Source organism: Plecotus auritus (assembly GCF_963455305.1).
Source record: "Plecotus auritus genome assembly, chromosome: 5".
Classification (NCBI taxonomy): Eukaryota; Metazoa; Chordata; class Mammalia; order Chiroptera; family Vespertilionidae; genus Plecotus; species Plecotus auritus.
In genome coordinates this window covers 176824553-176843649 of record NC_137776.1, presented here as the reverse complement: position 1 = coordinate 176843649, position 19097 = coordinate 176824553, and the positions used below count along the sequence as shown (strand labels likewise).

The 19097-nt window shown below is 39.9% G+C and overlaps 1 protein-coding gene across 3 annotated transcripts in view; it reads right to left on the bottom strand.

Annotated features, from left to right (window-relative positions):
* Window positions 1-19097, bottom strand: part of RABGAP1 (RAB GTPase activating protein 1) — a 130627-nt gene that overhangs the window by 20333 nt on the left and 91197 nt on the right. For all 3 annotated transcript variants that reach the window (XM_080669534.1, XM_080669535.1, XM_080669536.1), the window contains 6 exons: window positions 14646-14759; window positions 8101-8175; window positions 4735-4860; window positions 3972-4115; window positions 1052-1093; window positions 673-801 (listed from right to left, as the gene is read on the bottom strand). In XM_080669534.1, the coding sequence (XP_080525660.1) occupies window positions 673-801; window positions 1052-1093; window positions 3972-4115; window positions 4735-4860; window positions 8101-8175; window positions 14646-14759 (630 nt within the window). The remainder of the gene's footprint in view (window positions 1-672; window positions 802-1051; window positions 1094-3971; window positions 4116-4734; window positions 4861-8100; window positions 8176-14645; window positions 14760-19097) is intronic.

The window sequence follows — 19097 nt, the reverse complement described above, 5'->3', positions numbered from 1 at the left end:
TAAGTTAAATAAAGGAAGAATTATCCAAAATGAGGAGAAAGTGCCCTAGCCCAGTGGTTGGCAAACTGCGGCTCATGAGCCACATGAGGCTCTTTGGCCCCTTGAGTGCGGCTCTTCCACAAAATACCATGTGCAGGCGCACACGTACAGTGCGACTGAAGCTTCGTGGCCCATGCGCAGAAGTCGGTTTTCGGCTCTCAAAAGAAATTTCAATTGTTGTACTGTTGATATTTGGCTCTGTTGACTAATGAGTTTGCCGACCACTGCCCTAGCCGGTTTGGCTCAGTGGATAGAGTGTCGGCCTGTGGACCAAAGGGTCCCGGGTTCGATTCCAGTCAAGGGCACGTACCTTGGTTGCAGGCTCCTCTCTGGCCTGGGCCCTGGTCAGGACTCACGCAGGAGGCAACCAATCGATGTGTTTCTCTCACATCGATGTTTCTCACTGTCTTTCCTTCTCTCTTCCACTCTCCCTAAAAATCATTGGAAAAATATCCTCGAGTGAGGATTAACAAAAAAGAGAAAGTGTATAAAAAAATTTTTGGAAAAATATACAATAGAAAATAAAACGTTATTTTAGTGTGTTATAAATGTTATTAGTTTGATCAACAATAGTGAGACATTAACTGAACCCCCCCCCCAAAAAAAATGAAATTAATGCAAAAATTATTTTACCTTCATGTTGCAAGCCAATTCCATGAGCCTCTTTGCATTCTCTTCCGAGCGGTACCTCTTAGGAAGCTGGACCCTGAAGAACTTCAAGGCACCTTCAAAGTCTGTCAAAAGCAAGTCATCCTTCGACGTCTAGAAAAAGAGATAGAACTGTGTGGAGAAAAGGTTCTTTGCTTTAAGGCTGCACAAGAAGCATTTTATAATCCCAGCAGCTTTCTAATCCCCAGAAGATAGGTCTCCACTCCGTCAGAGCCACGTGCTCATCTCCACTGCCAGGTACAACGTACAAGCACAGTGGCTGTTAGAACGAGACTAAGACCCAAGCTATTGCAAGTGCTGAACCGAGAACGACAGATGACTCAGCTTATGAATAAATGTGTACCTTCAATAATCCAAGGGCAACATTAAAAATAACACTGATTCCCTAAAAGAGAAAACACAAAAAGAACATTTTTAGAGTTTACATCTGGACTCTGAAGCCGTTTGTCTTCAGAATACCCCACAATTTTAGAGCAGTTGTAAAACATTAAGAAATGGAATTAACTTAAAAATACCTTGGAACATAAAAATTACAGAGCCACTGCTGAACCACCACGTAAAGTAGATCCAGTCTCCCATTCTTGTGAGAGAAGAGCTTTTCTAGCCCTACTCTCACATTCAACAAGAATACTTTTCTATATTTCCCAAGCAAAACACCGGACTCATAAAATTATGATCAGGCCCTGGCCAGTGTGGCTCAGTGGATAAAGCATGTTGGACCACACACCCAAGGGTCACAGATTTGATTCCCAGTCAAGGGCACATACCTGGATTGCAGGTTTGATCCTGGCCCCGGTGGGAGAGTGTGCAGGAGGCAACCAGTCAATGTATCTCCTTCATGATGTTCTCTCTCTCTCTTCCCCACCTCCTTCCCACTCTCTCTAAAAATCAATGGGAAAAATATCCTCAGGTAAGAATTAACAACAAAAATTATAATCAGAAAATAACTCCTGTGGAACTTTAAATATATATATATATATATATATATATATATATATATATGTATACACACACACACACACATATATATATATATATACACACACACACACACAAATATACATATATATATATATATATATATACACACACACACACACACACACACATATTTTTTTTTTTTTTAATTTCAGAGAGGAAGGGAGAGGGTGAGAGAGAGAAACATCAATGATGACAGAGAATCATTGATCGGTTGCCTCAATCCAGGCATGTGCTCTGACCAGGAATTGAACCGTGACCTCCTGGTTCATAGGTCAACACTCAACCACCAGCCGGACTAATTCCCATGGAACCTGATTTTGTGTGGCCCCACTCGAGGTACAGCAATCACTCTGAAGCCTGTGTCCTGAACCGACTCTGCTCCAGGCTCCCTCCAAACTGCCTTCCTTCATCTAACTAGCTGGAAGTCGGGGGGTGGGGGCAAAGAACAAATGAGGGGAAGCACTAACATCTGATCAAATTAAACTATTTAAGTTTCTGGACCTCAGGTTCCATAACTAATATTCTCCCAAGTGTTTTCTGAGCTAATTAGTTTGAAAATTTTATTTAAATTATTTAGCATGCCACTGGGCCCCTAACTACTTAACAAATGGTTGTTTATAATAGTAAAACCTGGACAACTCAAAGGTTTGAGATTAGGAATTGGTTACACAAAATATGGTATATCCAAATGGGATACTTGGCAGCAATAAGAATAATGGTATATTTGGTAATGCTATTTCTTATAATGTTTCAAGCTGGGTAGAAGGTACAAATTCTTTAATGGACTTTCATGTTTTGCATATGGTAAGATTATATAAAAAGAAAGATGGTACTGATGTACTGATGTGTGTCGAGATATGTTCAAGTACATGAAATGAAAAAAGAGATTACCAAATAGTATATATAGCATAATCATATTTTTAAATATATACTGACCCATAATGTGCATTATTATATAATATTCCATATAGAAAAACACTATTCCATATAGAAATTATACAAGCACATATATAAAGACAAAAAAGGCTGAAAGAATATATATCAAAATGTTAAAAGTAGTTACCCTCTGGACAGTGAGATTAGATGTATCTTTAAAGCTTTTTGCTTCTATTTTCTACAGTTTCTATAATAAACATATACACTGAGTGGCCAGATTATTATGATCTCTGAATGCATAATAATCTGGCCACTCAGTGTATATCCTATATAATAAAAGGCTAATATGCAAATTGTCCCCTCGACCAGGAGTTTGACCAGCAGGCAGGCCGGACCCCACTCATGCACCGGGCCTCTAATATATATATATACACTGAGTGGCCAGATTATTATGATCGCATAATAATCTGGCGTGTGTGTGTGTGTGTGTGTGTGTGTGTGTATATTAGGGGCCCGGTGCATGAATTCTTGCATGGGTGGGGTCCAGCCAGCCTGGCCAGGGGGAGGGGGCATGGGCAGTTGGCCAGCCTGCCTGCTGGTTGAACTCCTGGTCAAGGGGACAATTTTCATATTAGCCTTTTATTATATAGGATATATACTGAGTGGCCAGATTATTATGCGTTCAGAGATCATAATAATCTGGCCACTCAGTGTATATTTTTGAAATTAGTAACTTTTTTCTTAAATACACATACAAACCCCAAAACTATGTTGTGGCAAAGACTGTTATTATCTACTTTCTTTTAGCAATAAAAACCCCACCCCCACCCCATTTTTTAGCAAATTCCTACCAAGCTTAAAAAAAATAATCTCTCTTGCAGATAGGTGTGGTTATGTACTTAAGCTCATTCCCACTTACCAATAAGAGTAAGTGAAAATGCAGGTGGTACTTCCAGGAAGTCTCTTTTAAAAAGAGGCCATGTACCTTCTGCTGTTCTGTTCTAACCCTCCTAGCTTAAAATGCAGAGTTGATAATTAGCACTCTCACCAGCCATAAGGATGAGAGTCACACTCTAGGGAAGGCAGGTTACTGCCAATCTCTGACTTCTTTTACATAAAAAATAAACCTCCATTTTACTTAATTGCTGCTGTTTTGAATTTCTTCAAAACATTAGCCAAACCTAATACTAACTAATACAAATGTCTAACATATGGTTCGTTTGTTTTTTAAGCTGAGAGTGCCTTCTAACAAAATGTGATCATTAGCTTTGGCCCAAGGAAGAGTCACTGAAACTTGTATTTCCCAGCACTGAACTAAAACAACTGAGCAGAACAAGTTCTGTTTTGACAGCTGTCATAAGGAGGACACTGTAACACTCCAAAATGCTATGGTCTCCGATACGTACCTCACACAACAGCAGGTCAATGATATGGAAGACCATGTAGAGAGGGAACTTGGCAGTGAAAAGTGTGAGAAACCACTGGGAGGCGTACATGTGTGCTTCAAGGCTTATATCCAGGAAGTGGTTGTACAGGTCTGGAATAGACTCCTGAAATAGAAAACTAATTAGTTTTAGGCACATATGCAGCTATTCAGCTCCCACTCAGGAGGCTCATAAATCTAACAGGAATAGGCTGAAGAAGTCACGTATTTGTGTTTTTCTAAAAACCTCCAAGTGCTCAGAAGAACACTTATCATCTGGCATTAAACTGGCACTCAGCTCCCTTTTCCAGTCCACACACTAGCTCTAAAGAGGAGTGACAAATATGTGGAAAGGCAGTTTTTCTTTCCAAGTTGTGAAATGTTTAGGAAAGTTTGTTTCACTTTTGTTATGGGTTTCTAACCAATCAGCGTCAGGGCCCTGGTGAACACTTCCTGACTATGCTGTGTTAGAGGCCCCGACAAAGTCTGCTGATATTCTGAGTGTTCTAGGAGACTGAAAACCCAGCTTACACCCAACAGGTTCACACCTTATTAACCCTGGCATCATCATCACATCGTGAGAAATGAAAACAAACAAACAAAAACACCTATCCTTCACCCTGGATGGCTAAGGCAACACCACTGCTCCTTGGCACCATTTCATCCATTTCCTTCTCCCTACCATGCTCTAACTGCCAAAGGCAAGCTGGGTTGTTTGTTTTAGGTTGTTTTTTTTTTTTTTTTACCTGCATGAGGCGCTCCAACTGGTAAAATTTGCAATGCAAATCTTCAAAATTTTGTTTGAAAAGTTCCCTGAGACCATAGTCAAACATGATCTTGACCAGAACACTGAATGCCTGTTCTTCAGGCATCTGTAACAGACAGGGAATGGCAGGAAAAATAAAAATGAAATCACAAAACATATACAGAAGTTTTTCAGTATATTAAATTCATCCTTCTACTCTCTTATCTGGATACTAGGAAGTTCACAGGTATGCAGTAACGCAGTACTTCAAAACATTCATTCACTCAAGCAAGAAATAAAATCTCTAAAATTTGATTTTAGAGAAAAACACTGATGTGAAAGAGAAACATTGTGAGAAGGAAACATGGATAGGTTGCCTCCCACACCGCCCAGACCACTGATTGGGCCTGAAACCTGTGTGTGTCCTGACCAGGGACAGAACCTGCCACCCTCTGGTGTTCAGGATGACGCTCTAACCAACTGAGCCACAACGGCCAGGACTCAACCAAAAAATACTTAATGGTGCCTCCTCTATGTCAGACACTGTTCCTGTCCTTGGGGAGCCTCCATATAACCACACACAACCACTGTAATGCGAAGTAGGCAGAAAGATGATGAGAACACAGGGACAGGGAAGCCTGAGTCTGCCTGGGGGAGACACAAAGGCTCTGTAGAGAGGGCAGGATTGGAACAGGGCAGGACAGGCGGATAACAAGTGTAGGTTTCATCTTTCCCAAATCATGAGATCTTATAAATCATTTTACCTTGTTTGCCGCCATTTTGTTCCAATAAAAATGTTTTACTTCCTCACTGTTATGAAAAAAGATGGCTAGAGAAACCTTACATGTTTTAATGCTTGTGGTAATGCTTAAACTACTATAGTTTAACACTCATAGTAATAGTTAAAGTACTACAAAAACCCTATTTCTATTTACAGATGTTACCTATTTATAATAATACCTACATCTTTCACAGCTTTACAGAAAACTATTTTCCCAAGAGTATGGCAAATGTCTCATTTTCAAAATAAAAAAGGAAGCACTGGAAATGTTATTTAAGGCTTAGTGTGACTATAGCAAGCCTTCAAATGTCAAGAAGGTGGGCAGGCTTCTGTGGAACCAAACAATGGAGGTGGGCTGAGCACAGAAATCACTAGAGTAAGGCAGAGCTAAAGAGCAAATCAGATTAAGTAATAAGTGAGAACACTGCAGCATATTATTGGAAAGTTAAGGATTTGGAGCAAAGGACCAGACCTTTGAGGTCTTTGTCATGAAAGGCAACTTCACTCTTCCCACATTCAGGGAGATGTGGTCTGACCCCACGTGGCCTTTCTGTTAGGCAGTACATCTGCCCTCAGGCTGACATTTACCTAACACAATGGCAAGCAGCAGAGAATTCAATCGAAGACACTGTGGATTTGATCAGGAAATCCATTTTAAAGGGGTTGTGATACTTGTATGGGGATAAATGTCCTTGGACTGAAGTTGAGAACAAAGATAAACCACATAGGTCTGTGAGACTGAGATAAAAAGTTTGCCTAAAACAACAAAACAAAACAAAATTTTAAAACTTTACCTGTTGATGGATGTGTTAATTAGCTTGATTGTGTGAGCAATTCATAATTCACATCAAATCATCACACATACATACACATACACACACACACACACACACACTTGACTTGTTTATTAATGTCAAAGCTTTATCATATTTTTGCATGCCTACCAATAAGCTAGGTTCAGTAACAAGACAGATAGTGGTTTTTGTTTTACTTTTATTACAACCTTGTATTTCACTTGAATTAGAACACAAAATGACTTAAAACTCTTCCACAGCTTCCCCTTGCTTGGAGCAACAAATCCAGCCTTCTTGGCCTGGCCTCCAGGTCTACTAGGCAGGTCTTGTTGTCCCTCCAGCTCCCTCTCCTCTTCCCATCACTCATGACATTCCAGTCCTACTGTCTTTTCAGTTCCTTCCAAATGCCAAGTTTTCCGAATTTCAGTGCTTCTATATATTGTATAATTTCCTTTTCTTTTCTGGGAATGTTCTATTCTCTACTCTCTTGCTTTTTAAAATACTTTTATTATTTTCATAAGAATGCTAAAAAAAGTTAAAATGAGAACCCTTCTCATTTTTCAGGGTTCACCTTAAGGGTTACCTCCCCAGAGGAGCCTGGAATCTAAATTTGGCTCCCTTGTTATAATCTTGCATCAAACTTTTTTTATTATGTCTTCATAGCACTAATGAAATTAATATACTTATGTGATTTTCTGCTTACAGGTCAGCTTCACTAGCTGTGCATCCACAAGGATTGAGACCATGACTACATTATTCTCTCCTGATCTCTAGCACAATACAGACCATATAGGTGCTCAAAAACTCTCAGTTAACATCACCTATGTATTTTTTGCCAAACATTCTAACTTGAATCATTAGGAAATGATCAGACAAATCAAGAGTGTGTGATCTTTTACAAGATAATTTGCTAAAATGTTTCAAAATACATAAAAAAGGCAAGGGGGTAGTTTAGATTAAGAGAAAAAAGAGAAGTGACAACCCAGTGCAATGCTGGAATCAATCAAATGCAATCCATTGATCTGGGTTAGAAAAACCTACCTATAAAGGACTTTACTGTGTAAATAATTGGGGAAAACTGAATTTGAACTGGGTGTAAGCCAATACTGAATCAGTGTGGAATTTCTTGGATGTGATTGTGATATTATGGTCATGTCCTTAGGAGATACATGCTCAAGTATTTAGGAGTGAAATATGTCGATGTTTGCTACTGAATTAAAAAAATTTTTTATAAAAAATTGTGTGTGTGTGTGTGTGTGTGTTAAGAGAGGAAAAGAGAAAATGCAGAGGGAGAGACAGAGAAAACAGTATGGAAAAATATAACTGGTAAATTAGGTGAAGAGTATATTGGTGTTCACCTTAAGAGTTTTTCAATTTTGCTGTGGATCTGAAAAAAAATACCAATAAGTTGGATGAAAAATATGGCACTAAAGAAACCCAACTCCTTCACCTTCCTCCTACCCCAATATATAAATCCCAAAACAAATACTAATGAGGTGGCTACTTTAGAGAAGATAAAATGTCCCCAAGGGTCCAACTAAGAATTAAGCCTATCCAAACATCCTAGCAAGAAAAAAAGTCTACCCTTGTACCAGTTTTCAACACTGTCACTTATTCTCACATGTTTCTCTTCCACAATGACATTAACTTAAAAAAAAGTTTTCTAGATACAGGAGTTAAAACTCATGTCCTAGAGCCTGGCCAAAGCCAATACAAAACCATGCTCAAGATTAAGGCTAGTATAAGCTGAGGTAGGCCATGTCTAAGTCATAACAGAGACGCATTTACTCACATGGAGAAGCAGAACAGCAGCGAGAAATGACTGGCCCTGGCAATAGCCAATCTCTTCATCATATACAGAATAAGCCTGAAAAAAACAACAACACAGGAGGTGTAAATGAATGTAGTCACTCATGGGCCACAGCTGCCCTATAGGACCTTGAACACAGGAACCTGGAAGATGCTACCCACCCTGCACTGTGGCATTTTGATGGTCAATGAATGATGCAAACATTTCTCTCCAATCCCATTTTTTATTTTACAATAAATAAAACTGTCACCACGTCACCTTCTGTTGCCAAGGAGCAGAGAAGGTTATGCAAACACCACTTGGGCACTAAAAAAAGGTTGTCATAACTCCTTGTCTTTGCTCATGCTTTTCCCTCCGTCTAAAAAATATGCTCTTCCTTCAGGCTCCAAACATATTCTATTCCCCCAGAATTCCCTCTTCTCTGTGCTTCTATGGTACTTGCTACACATGTATGGTTGTTATGGCCCTTACCTCACTGCATTTTAAACCTTCATCCTCACACATAGCAGGCACTCACTAAACACTGTAAATGTTATTCATCTTCGTTCTGGGAAAAAGTCTTTTGGCAAAGACACCAAAATACAATTCTCTCTGCAATGCCAGTAATAACTTTTCTGATAAGAGGGACTGCTCTGAAACTGCTTGTGGGTTCCTCTGGAATTCTTATTTTGTATTTTTCTTGGCAGCGGAAGATCACTACCCATCTCTCCGAACATCATGTTTAATAGAATACTGACATCTAACATTCCTTGTGGTTTGCTCTTTGGTTCTTTAGCTGTTTTTCAGTCTAGTCTTTATGATTAATACTTATAGTCCTCATGTAAGTTGTGGTGGAAAGGGGAATTCCTATAGATTCAAGATGCTATTTCCTGTATGACAAATTGATTTCTAATGAAACTCCCGTTATTATCCACAAGGTTCCTTTGTGTCCCAGAACGCAATTTAGAATGGGTTATGTTTAGAGTTCAGATCACTTAGCAAAATTTTATGCCAATGCTTATTAGATGAAAATTAAGTCAACATATACATAAGTTTTATCATTAGACCTTGATGAAACTCTAGCTTTTAAATATGCATATTATAATCAGGTTTTCATAAATTCAGGTAAAATTCAATATAATCACTTATCTCCCATTTGATCAAAGCTTGTCTGATGAGAAGGCCACAGAAAAACACATACTTTTCCAAAAACAAGACGTGTACAGGGCTTAGAAATGACCTGTTTATAATACAATGAGGCACCATTCAACTGTGTAAAAATTAACAAGTGTTAATACCTATGTTGTTAAGACTGTTACAAATAGTAATATATGCAAACACAGCTCAATGTTTGTGAAGGTTATCAATCAATAGTTGATTGTTCAAGAAAGAACACAGGCTTCAGAGTTAAAGTTGGGCTGAAATCCCAAGCAGCTAATATCCATATCAAGATCTTAAGCCTATTACTTATATTCTTTACTACAGGCCCGATTCATGCACCAGTGGGGTCCCTCAGCCTGGCTGTGGGGATCATGCCGAAACCAGCTCTCCAACTTCCCCTGAGGGGTCCTGGATTGCAAGAGGGCAGTTCTCAGGTGGCACACCCCGGAATCGGGCTCCCTCCTCTCTGGTTCCGGGTGCATCACCCGAGAACTGCAGCTGCCAAGTCACTGCAGCTCAGCAGCTCCTGCATTGAGTGTCTGCTCCCTGGTGGTCAGTGCATGTCATAGCTATCAGCTGGATTGTCGAACGGTCAGACGGTCACCTAGGCTTTTATATATACAGATTTGTAAGATGAGAATAATCATAGTATTTATAACAGAGTCAATGTGTTATTCTCAGTCCTCTCATGTCACATACTCAGCACATGGTTTAATCAATTATGCACTAGGCTGAAAATGTATTGAATTTCTACAGATAGAGAATGGAGAGGAGCATATTTTTAAGGCTCATGGAAAAGCTTGAAGGAATGCCCACGGACATGAAAGTACATGATACATTTGGGAAAAATCTGGAATATAAGGTTCATGAAGGCTATAAAAAAGAAGGCATTTCATCAATCCAACATTTAATGCCAAGCACTGTGCCAAGTGCTCCACATACTAACATACATAAGCAATGATCCCTGTACTTGAGAACTTCACAGTTCAGTTGGGGAGTTTGACAAGTAAATCAACCAGAATACAGTAAGAAGTTCAATGTGGTTGAAACAAAGTATTTAGAGAATAAGCCAGGATATATTATAAAATGCCTTTACTGCTAAGTTAAGGAATCTAAGTCCAGGAAATAAACTAAGATTTTTTTTTAAAATTTGATTTCAGAGATGAAGGGAGAGAGACAGAAACATCAATGATGACAGAGAATCATTGACTGGCTGTCTTTTGCACGCCTTACACTAGGGATCAAGCCAGCAATCTGGGCATGTGCCCTGACTGGGAATTGAACCATGACCTCCTGGTTCACAGGTCGATGCTCAGCCATGCCAACCGGGCCAAACTAAGAATTTTTTATTTCATTCTGTGGGTTATGGGAAAGCATTAAAGGCTTCAGTGGAGGCCACTGAAGTGACTCTTCAGTCAACAAAGAGAAGATAATAAATAGTCTAGAATCTAAAGGCAGGGAGACTAATGCAAGGTAGCATCTGTAAAAGTGCTGACACCATATGACAGAGACCTATACGAGGGCGTAGACAGCGAGGGAAGTATGACTAACAAGATACATCAATCATATCAAACTCAGGCCAAAGGAAGGAACTGAAAACTAACAGAGAAGTGACTGTATCTTCAGCAAGACAATGGCATTGGGGTAAAGGAAAACTGTTTTTCATTAAAAGAGAACTAAACATATGGATATGCTGAGTCCTGATTCTAACCAAACTATAGACATTTAGGGAAAACTGAATGAGTGGCTATTAAGTGATAGTGATGGATAATGATGGATGCTACTAGATGGATAATGATCTTATTTTTTAGAGATGTACAGTGAAGAATTTAGGATCATGATGTCTGAGATTTGTTTTAAACTACTTCAAGGAAAATGTTAATGAAGCAACTGTAGCAATATGTTGATAAATATTGAATCTAGGTGAAGAGACATATACAGTTATACTATCCAACTTTTATGTCTGAAAATTTTCATAAACATTTTTCCCTGGCCAGTGTTGCTCAGTTGGTTGGGCATCGTCCCATGCACCAAAAGGTGGCTGGTTCAATTCCTAGTCAGAGCACATGCCCTCGTAGGGAATGTGCAGGAGGCAGTTGATAGATGTTGCACTCTCACATTGATGTTTCTCTCTCTCTCTCTAAAAGTCAATTAAAAATTTTTTTTTCCGTAATACAGTTGTCCCTCAGTATCCACAGGTGATTGGTTCTAAGACCCCTGTGGATATCAATCTGCAGATGCTCAAGTCCCTTATATAAAATGATGCAGTATTTGCATGCAATCTATATTTGCATATAGGCTATAGCAGGGTATGCTTCCACATCACTTTATTCTCCTGGATTCAACGTAACGCTTGGGGCATGACAAATTCAAGTTTTGGTTTTTGGAACTTTCTGGGATTTCTTTTTTTCTTGAATATTTTTTGATTTGCCATTGGTTGATTCAGTGGATGCGACACCAGTGGATGCGGAAGGCTGAGTGCAAAACGTGTTTGTAAATAAATTCTATTTTTAGTAGATCTGTTTTGATTTACTTGATAGACTTACATGGAGACCAACTGGCAGCTGGAAATTTAGGCCTTGAGCTAATGTAGATTTGGGAACATCTGTGTAGTGGTGACGGCTGAAGCTTTGGGAGTGAAAGGGCTCACCCGGGAGACAGTATAGAGCACAGCAACCAATGAATGAGCACCTATGTCTCAGGAGGTAGGCCTCTGTTTCAGGAGCAGGCAGGCAGGGATGAAATAATGAGGGAGTGAGCCACACTGTGAGAGAAGTGAGAGCACAACCAGGACGGTGAGAAGTCAAGAGAAGAGAGAGCTGCGCAAAGATCATCATGAGGTAGAAAGCAGAGTGCAACAGGGTTAAAGGCAGTGAACACAAGGTTTCTTTTTCTTTTTTTCTTTAAATATATTTTTATTGATTTCAGAGAGGAAGGGAGAGGAAGAGAGAGACAGAAACATCAATGATGAGAGAGAATCATTGATTGGCTGCCTCCTGCACACCCCACACTGGGGATCAAGCCTGAAACCTGGGCATGTGCCCTTAACCAGAATCGAACCTGGGACCCTTTGGTCTGCAGGCTGACGCTCTATCCACTGAGCAAACTGGCTAGGGCCACAGGGTTTCTTTCTGGGGGGAAGCTGGATTGGCTGCTTAAGTGGGAAGCATAACTGAGAAGGGCTAGAAAAGGATGATCAGAGAAGAGGATTACAACCAAAATCAGAGCTTTGTGCATCCTAAGGGGAAATTAAAATTAAACCCAAGAAACACTTCTGTAAATTCTAACTGCCTATATAGTTTAAAGCACCTGGTTTATCACTGGAGAATCACCTCTTATTGTAGCCTGTCCTAAAACTAGTTGTTAGTTTCACCTTTTCAATTATAATATGTAAGTTCCTTAAGGACACTTCTCATTCTTTGACTGTATTTCATATGTAGTATATGTTATATAGGTACCTGATTAGCTTTGGGAGGGGAGGGGAAGATAAGAGGAACAGAGAAAGGCTAAAGAACTATGGTCCCAAATCCTCCTTTTGGCTCTGAAATTACCAAAATCTACTAGAAAATGAGTTACTGATATTGAACAGTGTGCCATTTCCTTTGAAACTCCCAGGTACAGACCTTTTAACAGGCTAATCAGTATTTCCCAGCATTTATTATGCTGCAGTGTTAAAAGTCCACCTGGATAGGCATTGGCATGTCCTACTATCAGACATATCCCAGGTGCCAAGTGCATCATTTACGCTGTGCATACTGAAAAGGAGCTTGCAATGTTACAGAACTCAACTGGTTTCATAAAACCAATTTTTTTAAAGTATAAATGTGGAGCCAGGCAACTGTCATCTGAAAGTCCTGATTAAAAGGGTAAAAGGAGCCCTTATTTTATTTCTAACTAGAGGCCCGGTGCACGAAATTCGTGCACGGTGGGGAGGTGTCCCTCAGCCCAGCCTGCACCCTCTCCAATCTGGGACCCCTCGAGGGATGTCCGACTGCCCGTTTAGGCCCGATCCCAGTGGGATCGGGCCTAAACGGGCAGTCGGACATCCCTCTCACAATCCAGGACTGCTGGCTCCCAACTGCTCGCCTGCCTGCCTTCCTGATTGCCCCTAACCACTTCTGTCTGGCAGCCTGATCACCCCCTAGCCACTCCCCTGCCAGCCTGATTGATGCCTAACTGATCCCCTGCCAGCCTGTTTGCCCCTAACTGCCCTCCCCTGCAGGCCTGGTCACCCCTAATTGCCCTCCCCTGCAACCCTGGTCACCCCTAACTGCCCTCCCCTGCAGCCCTGGTCCCCCCCAACAGCTCTCCCCTGCAGGCCTGGGTCCCTCTCAACTGCCTTTCCCTGCAGGCCTGGTCGCCCCCAACTTCCCTCCTCTGCCAGCCAGGTCACCCCTAACTGCCCTCCCTTGGAGACCTGGTCCCTCCCAACTGCCCTCCCCTGCTGGCCATCTTGTGGTGGCCACCTTGTGTCCACATGGGGGCAGGATCTTTGACCACATGGGGGCAGCCATCTTCTGTGTTGGAGTGATGGTAAATCTGCATATTACTCTTTCATTAGATAGGATAGAGGCCTGGTGCATGGGTGGGGGCCAGCTGGTTTGCCCTGAAGGGTGTCCCGGATCAGGGTGGGGGTTCCCTTGGGGTGTGGGGCGGCATGGGTGAGGGGCCTGTGGTGGTTTGCAGGCCGACCACACCCCCTGGCAACCCAAGCGGAGGCCCTGGTATCTGGGGTTTATTTATCTTCTACAATTGAAACTTTGTAGCCTGGAGTGGAGCCAAGCCTTCTGCTTGCTCCGTGGCGGCAGCCATTTCTATTGGAATTTATGTATCTTCTATAATTGAAACTTTGTAGCCTTAAGCAGAGGCCTGGGCCGGCCAGGGCTACAGAAGCTTGGCTTCCTCCATCGCCGCGGGCAACCCTAGCCTCCTGCTCTTTCCAGCTCCGTGGCTGCCGCCATTTCTGTTTGGTTTTATGTATCTTCTATCATTGAAACTTTGTAGCCTTGAGTGGAGGCCTAGGTCGGCAAGGGCAGGCGGAAAGCTTGGCTTCCTCCATTGCCAGGGAAACCCATGCCTCCCTCCTGCTCTCTGTGGCAGTAGCCATCTTGGTTGGGTTTATTTGCATATTCACTCCTGATTGGCTGGTGGGCGTGGCTTGTGGGTGTAGCAGAGTGATGGTTAATTTGCATATTGCTCTTTTATTAGATAGGATTAATTCCTACTCATCATAGTCTAAAATGGTGTTCTTATCGTTGATTTTACAGTCTTTTTTTTTCATTCTTGAACATTATACACATCACACTTTGTAGTTATTTTTTGCATAATATCCAAGAACCAAACTGACCATTCAAAACTGAGTTTTTTGTGTCTGTGACATGAAATACCTTGCATATTTTATATAAGGAATCTTGTCCATCTCCTCCTGTATCCTTAAAGTAGTCATGCGCTGGGAATGTCCGGTTAATATCCCGGGTGATAGCACTGTCCTGAGGAGACTCCTGTGAAAACATAAAGAAAGAGAAGGCTTAGTTGTCAGTCATGTACCTATTTGTTTCGGTTTATACAACAAGGTCTCCTCATTTACATGTTTTAAGATGCTTCAGGAACATATATACACATATGCATGACCAGAGTTACTACATCTTTAGGAACCAACTACTCAAACAAAAGTAAAAGCTAATATTAAGGGGGAGAAAGATTGAAGAAAAACAACCTGTTTCACTCTATACACCTCATGTATAGTCCATCTCTGCTGCAAGAAAGTGAAGCTGGTTCCCTTTCTATTGTAACAGGTAAAATGTTCTATTCAAAACAGACTTACCATAGGAAAATACCATATCTAACCTCAAAAGGAGGGAAAGTGCTCCTGTTTAAAAAAAACGGGTATAAAAATTGCTGCTTTAATTGATCCTTTGGCATGAAGATCATGTGTCAGGTTCTCAACAGAAAAGAGAAGCTCCTGACATGTGTAATAATTTTAACAATAAAGAATTATTTAATAAATAAATAGAAAAGAGAAGCCCTTGAATTGGGTTTATCCTCGGTCAGTGGTCGGCAAACTGCAGCTTGCGAGCCACATGTGGCTCTTTGGCCCATTGAGTGTGGCTCTTCCACAAAATACTACATGCGGGCGCGCACGAACAGTGCGATTGAAACTTCGTGGCCCATGTGCAGAAGTCGGTTTTCAGCTCGCAAAAGAAATTTCAATCGTTGTACTGTTGATATTTGGCTCTGTTGACTAATGAGTTTGCCGACCACTGTCCTAGGTGCAAGTGGCATAAAAATTTGCACATCAGTATGAGCAATACAAAGCCAGTCCACCAAATGCTAAGGGATTCAACAGGCTATGGGAAAATATCCCTTGTTTTTGCCAATGTAGAAAAACTGTTTCCTTGTTTGTCATGACACAACTAAAACTGAACAAATGTCAATAATGTCAGCAATCCTTCATAAAATATACCAAGCATCCAGCTATTTCTAATATCTTCCCCTTGTTAAATTTTATTTGCTTACATATTAAAGAACTGGAGCACAGAAGCATGGCCTTCTATTTTAACAATGCATTGTCTTCATAATCAAGACAATAGCCTTGATTCTCCTTAAAGAACCTATATCATATTCAGGACACCATCCAAGAGCCTGACAACTCCTGTTTCAAAATTAAAAATTAAAGTGATATTCCTCTCTCCTCCAGTAATTTCTCTAGCCTTCCAGCTAACTATGTTCCCAGGGTCATAAATACTTGACAATTGTGGGATCTGACTAATTTAAAGCCTATGCTCTTTCTTACCAGTAAACTATTAAAACCTTCAAAGACATTGCCAAACTGCTTTCCAAGGAGCTTTCCTGGCATAGACAACAACAGTTAAGGCAGCTCAGAACTGTGGTGATTCCTGACAAGAGGACAAAATTCAAGGTGAGACCTAAGACTACAGCAGCCATCACCTGGTGGCAGCTTCCAGGCTGCAGCACATTGAGGGAACCGAAACAGGTTTGGGTGGGGAGTGTCTGGAGCTGCGATAAGAGACAGCAGAATTTGGGGGGGGGCAAGAGAGCTAGACTTCGTAGGTCTTAGAATACTGAAGATAAAAAGGTGAACAGAGGGAGCTGCAGAGCTATCTAGAGAGTCCCTGTGAGTCATGAATTATAAAAATGATAAACTGGATTTCATTTAAATTAAAAAGTTTAGTAAAGCCCTATTAGAATAATGATATCATTAAATTTGAAAAGAATCTGAAAACAAATCACAGTAACATTATGGATGATTCCTTCCTAGGAGGACTCAGCAAAGCGTTTTGCAAAAAATCCAAACCCAAGTGTTTATAAAATTAAAGTTTATATAACAACGCAAAGGCCTTTTAATTCTAGGCAGTTACAGAGTTGATACAGGGAATTTGCTGGCACAGAGCATATTGGATAACACTATTCATGGCCAAACTGATTAAGTCAACCACATACAGCTTCTCAACCAGACTCTAGGTGGTAAAATGGCTTAAAAAACAAGTTTTCACAAATGTACTAAAGGCAATCATACAGAGACATAAACTTAAAAGAACTGGAAATGGCAAAACTACTCTCAGTTGATATGCCCTGAAAATAATTGAAGTTAAGGTAGAAATAGTTTTTTTGATCAGCTGGTTTTATATTTTGGCTGCTTTCTTTAATCTCAAGAAAAACAGCTTTAATCTCCAGAAGAAAACTAAAATGCCATATGATTACTCAGTATTAACATCTTGCAAACTTTTTCTATTAAAAGTCAGATAGCAAATATTTTTGGCTTTCTGTTGAAGTTACTCAATTCTTCCATTTGTAGAGCTATAGTAGCTATAGATAATATTTAAATAAACAAACATTTCTATATTCTAATAAAACTTTATTTACAAAAACAAGAAGCATGTTAAATTGGCCCCCAGACCACACTGTGCCAATTCCTGCTTTAAATATACAACACAGTAATTTATTATGGGCAACATGACTGGAAAGATTTTTTGTAATAATTTTAAATACACTGACCTGCTACTTCTGATTAATTTCATGCATGCTTTACCTGAAGAAATTCTGCAAATAAGCTGCAATAACTTGAAATGTATATTCCTTTGAATACATGCTTTTTTCATGTAATAAAAATTTTTTTAAATGTCTGCTACAATTTACAAAAGTCAATTCTTAAAGCCTGTATATTGTATGTATTTCTGTATCTCCTATGTTGTAAAGGTTTAAAGAAAACCCTGTAATTATAGTGATATATTGTCCCCTACATTTCAAACAGCAATATATAGTTCAGAAATTATAAACACACACACTGCAACATATTAGACTGGCTAAAGTAAACAGACAATACCAAGTGTTGGTGAGGATACGAAACTATCAGGACTCTCAATTGTTGCTGATGGAGGTATAAAATAATACAATTTGGTGAATTACAGGGCAGTAGTTAAAACACACATCTACCTACACCCAGTAGTTAAACACACATCTACCTACTACATTCCACTCTTACCCAGAAGAAACACCACCACACATCCAATAGAAACAACATATGTACAAAAATGTTCAGCATAACCTTATTTGTAATAGCTAAAAATTAAAAGCCCCAAATGTCCCCCATAGAGAAAGTGATAAATGGTATATTCCTGTATGGAATAATACGTAAGTTGCTGAAGAGAATTTCATTAAAAACTGTATTCTAGAATATCAGCACTTCTAAAATTTATTCACTAAACAAATAGTAAGAATTAACACCTCACACTAAAATCCAAATCTTTTGTATTTTGCCTTCCCATACTCCTGCCAAATGGGACTACTCACTGTTCCCCAAACATAACCCCAAATTAATGACATACTTTATTGTATTTTTAAAAAGAAAAATCTAACTTTTTGTTTTCTTAGTATAACAAAACCTTTTTGCTTTCTTATTTTAATGAAAAAATTTTGCTTCCCTATAATAATAATACTAGGGGAAAATGAGAAAAAAGAAATAACTGCACAACTCAGAAATAACTAACTTAGCCGAAACCGGTTTGGCTCAGTGGATAGAGCGTCGGCCTGCGGACTGAAGGGTCCTGGGTTCGATTCCGGTCAAGGGCATGTACCTTGGTTGCGGGCACATCCCCAGTGGGAGGTGTGCAGGAGGCAGCTGATCGATGTTTCTCTCTCATCGATGTTTCTAACTCTCTATCCCTCTCCCTTCCTCTCTGTGAAATATCAATAAAATATATTTAAAAAAAAAAAATAACTAACTAACTTATGTTAGGTAGATATACGCCTAACTTTTTACAGTTATTTTTATAACTTTACACTGCTTTGAAAATTTATTTTTACTAACTGCAAAATGCTGTGAGCATCTTTTCATGTTACCTGACAATTATACTACTCTCACATTTTTAACGCACAGTAACTTGTCACATGGCTATGCCACAATTTACTATGCCAAATATCCAGCTCTGGAATAGTCAGGCTATACCACTTCTTTTGTAGAGCCGTGATTCTTAAGGGAAAGGAAATAGTTTCTATGGTCACTCTATTCCCCCAAAGATCCGGTGTGACCCCTGTGTTTTGGATTTTGAGTTACTCTGCCAATTTGTCCTCTAGAACAGTTATATCAATTCAGACATCATGTTGGTAGGACCCTTACAGCAGTTATCCTGCTGATTTGGAACAGTCACTAATATACTTGTCTTGCCCTCCTTCTAGTCTACATATAACTAAGAATTGAATTTAAAGTTGCAAAGAACTGCATATAAAGTTTATTGACTCCATCCCTTTCTAACTCCAATGCTGAACCCACATGCTGGCTGATAAGAAAGGCACTACCGTACATATATTTTCTTGCTTTG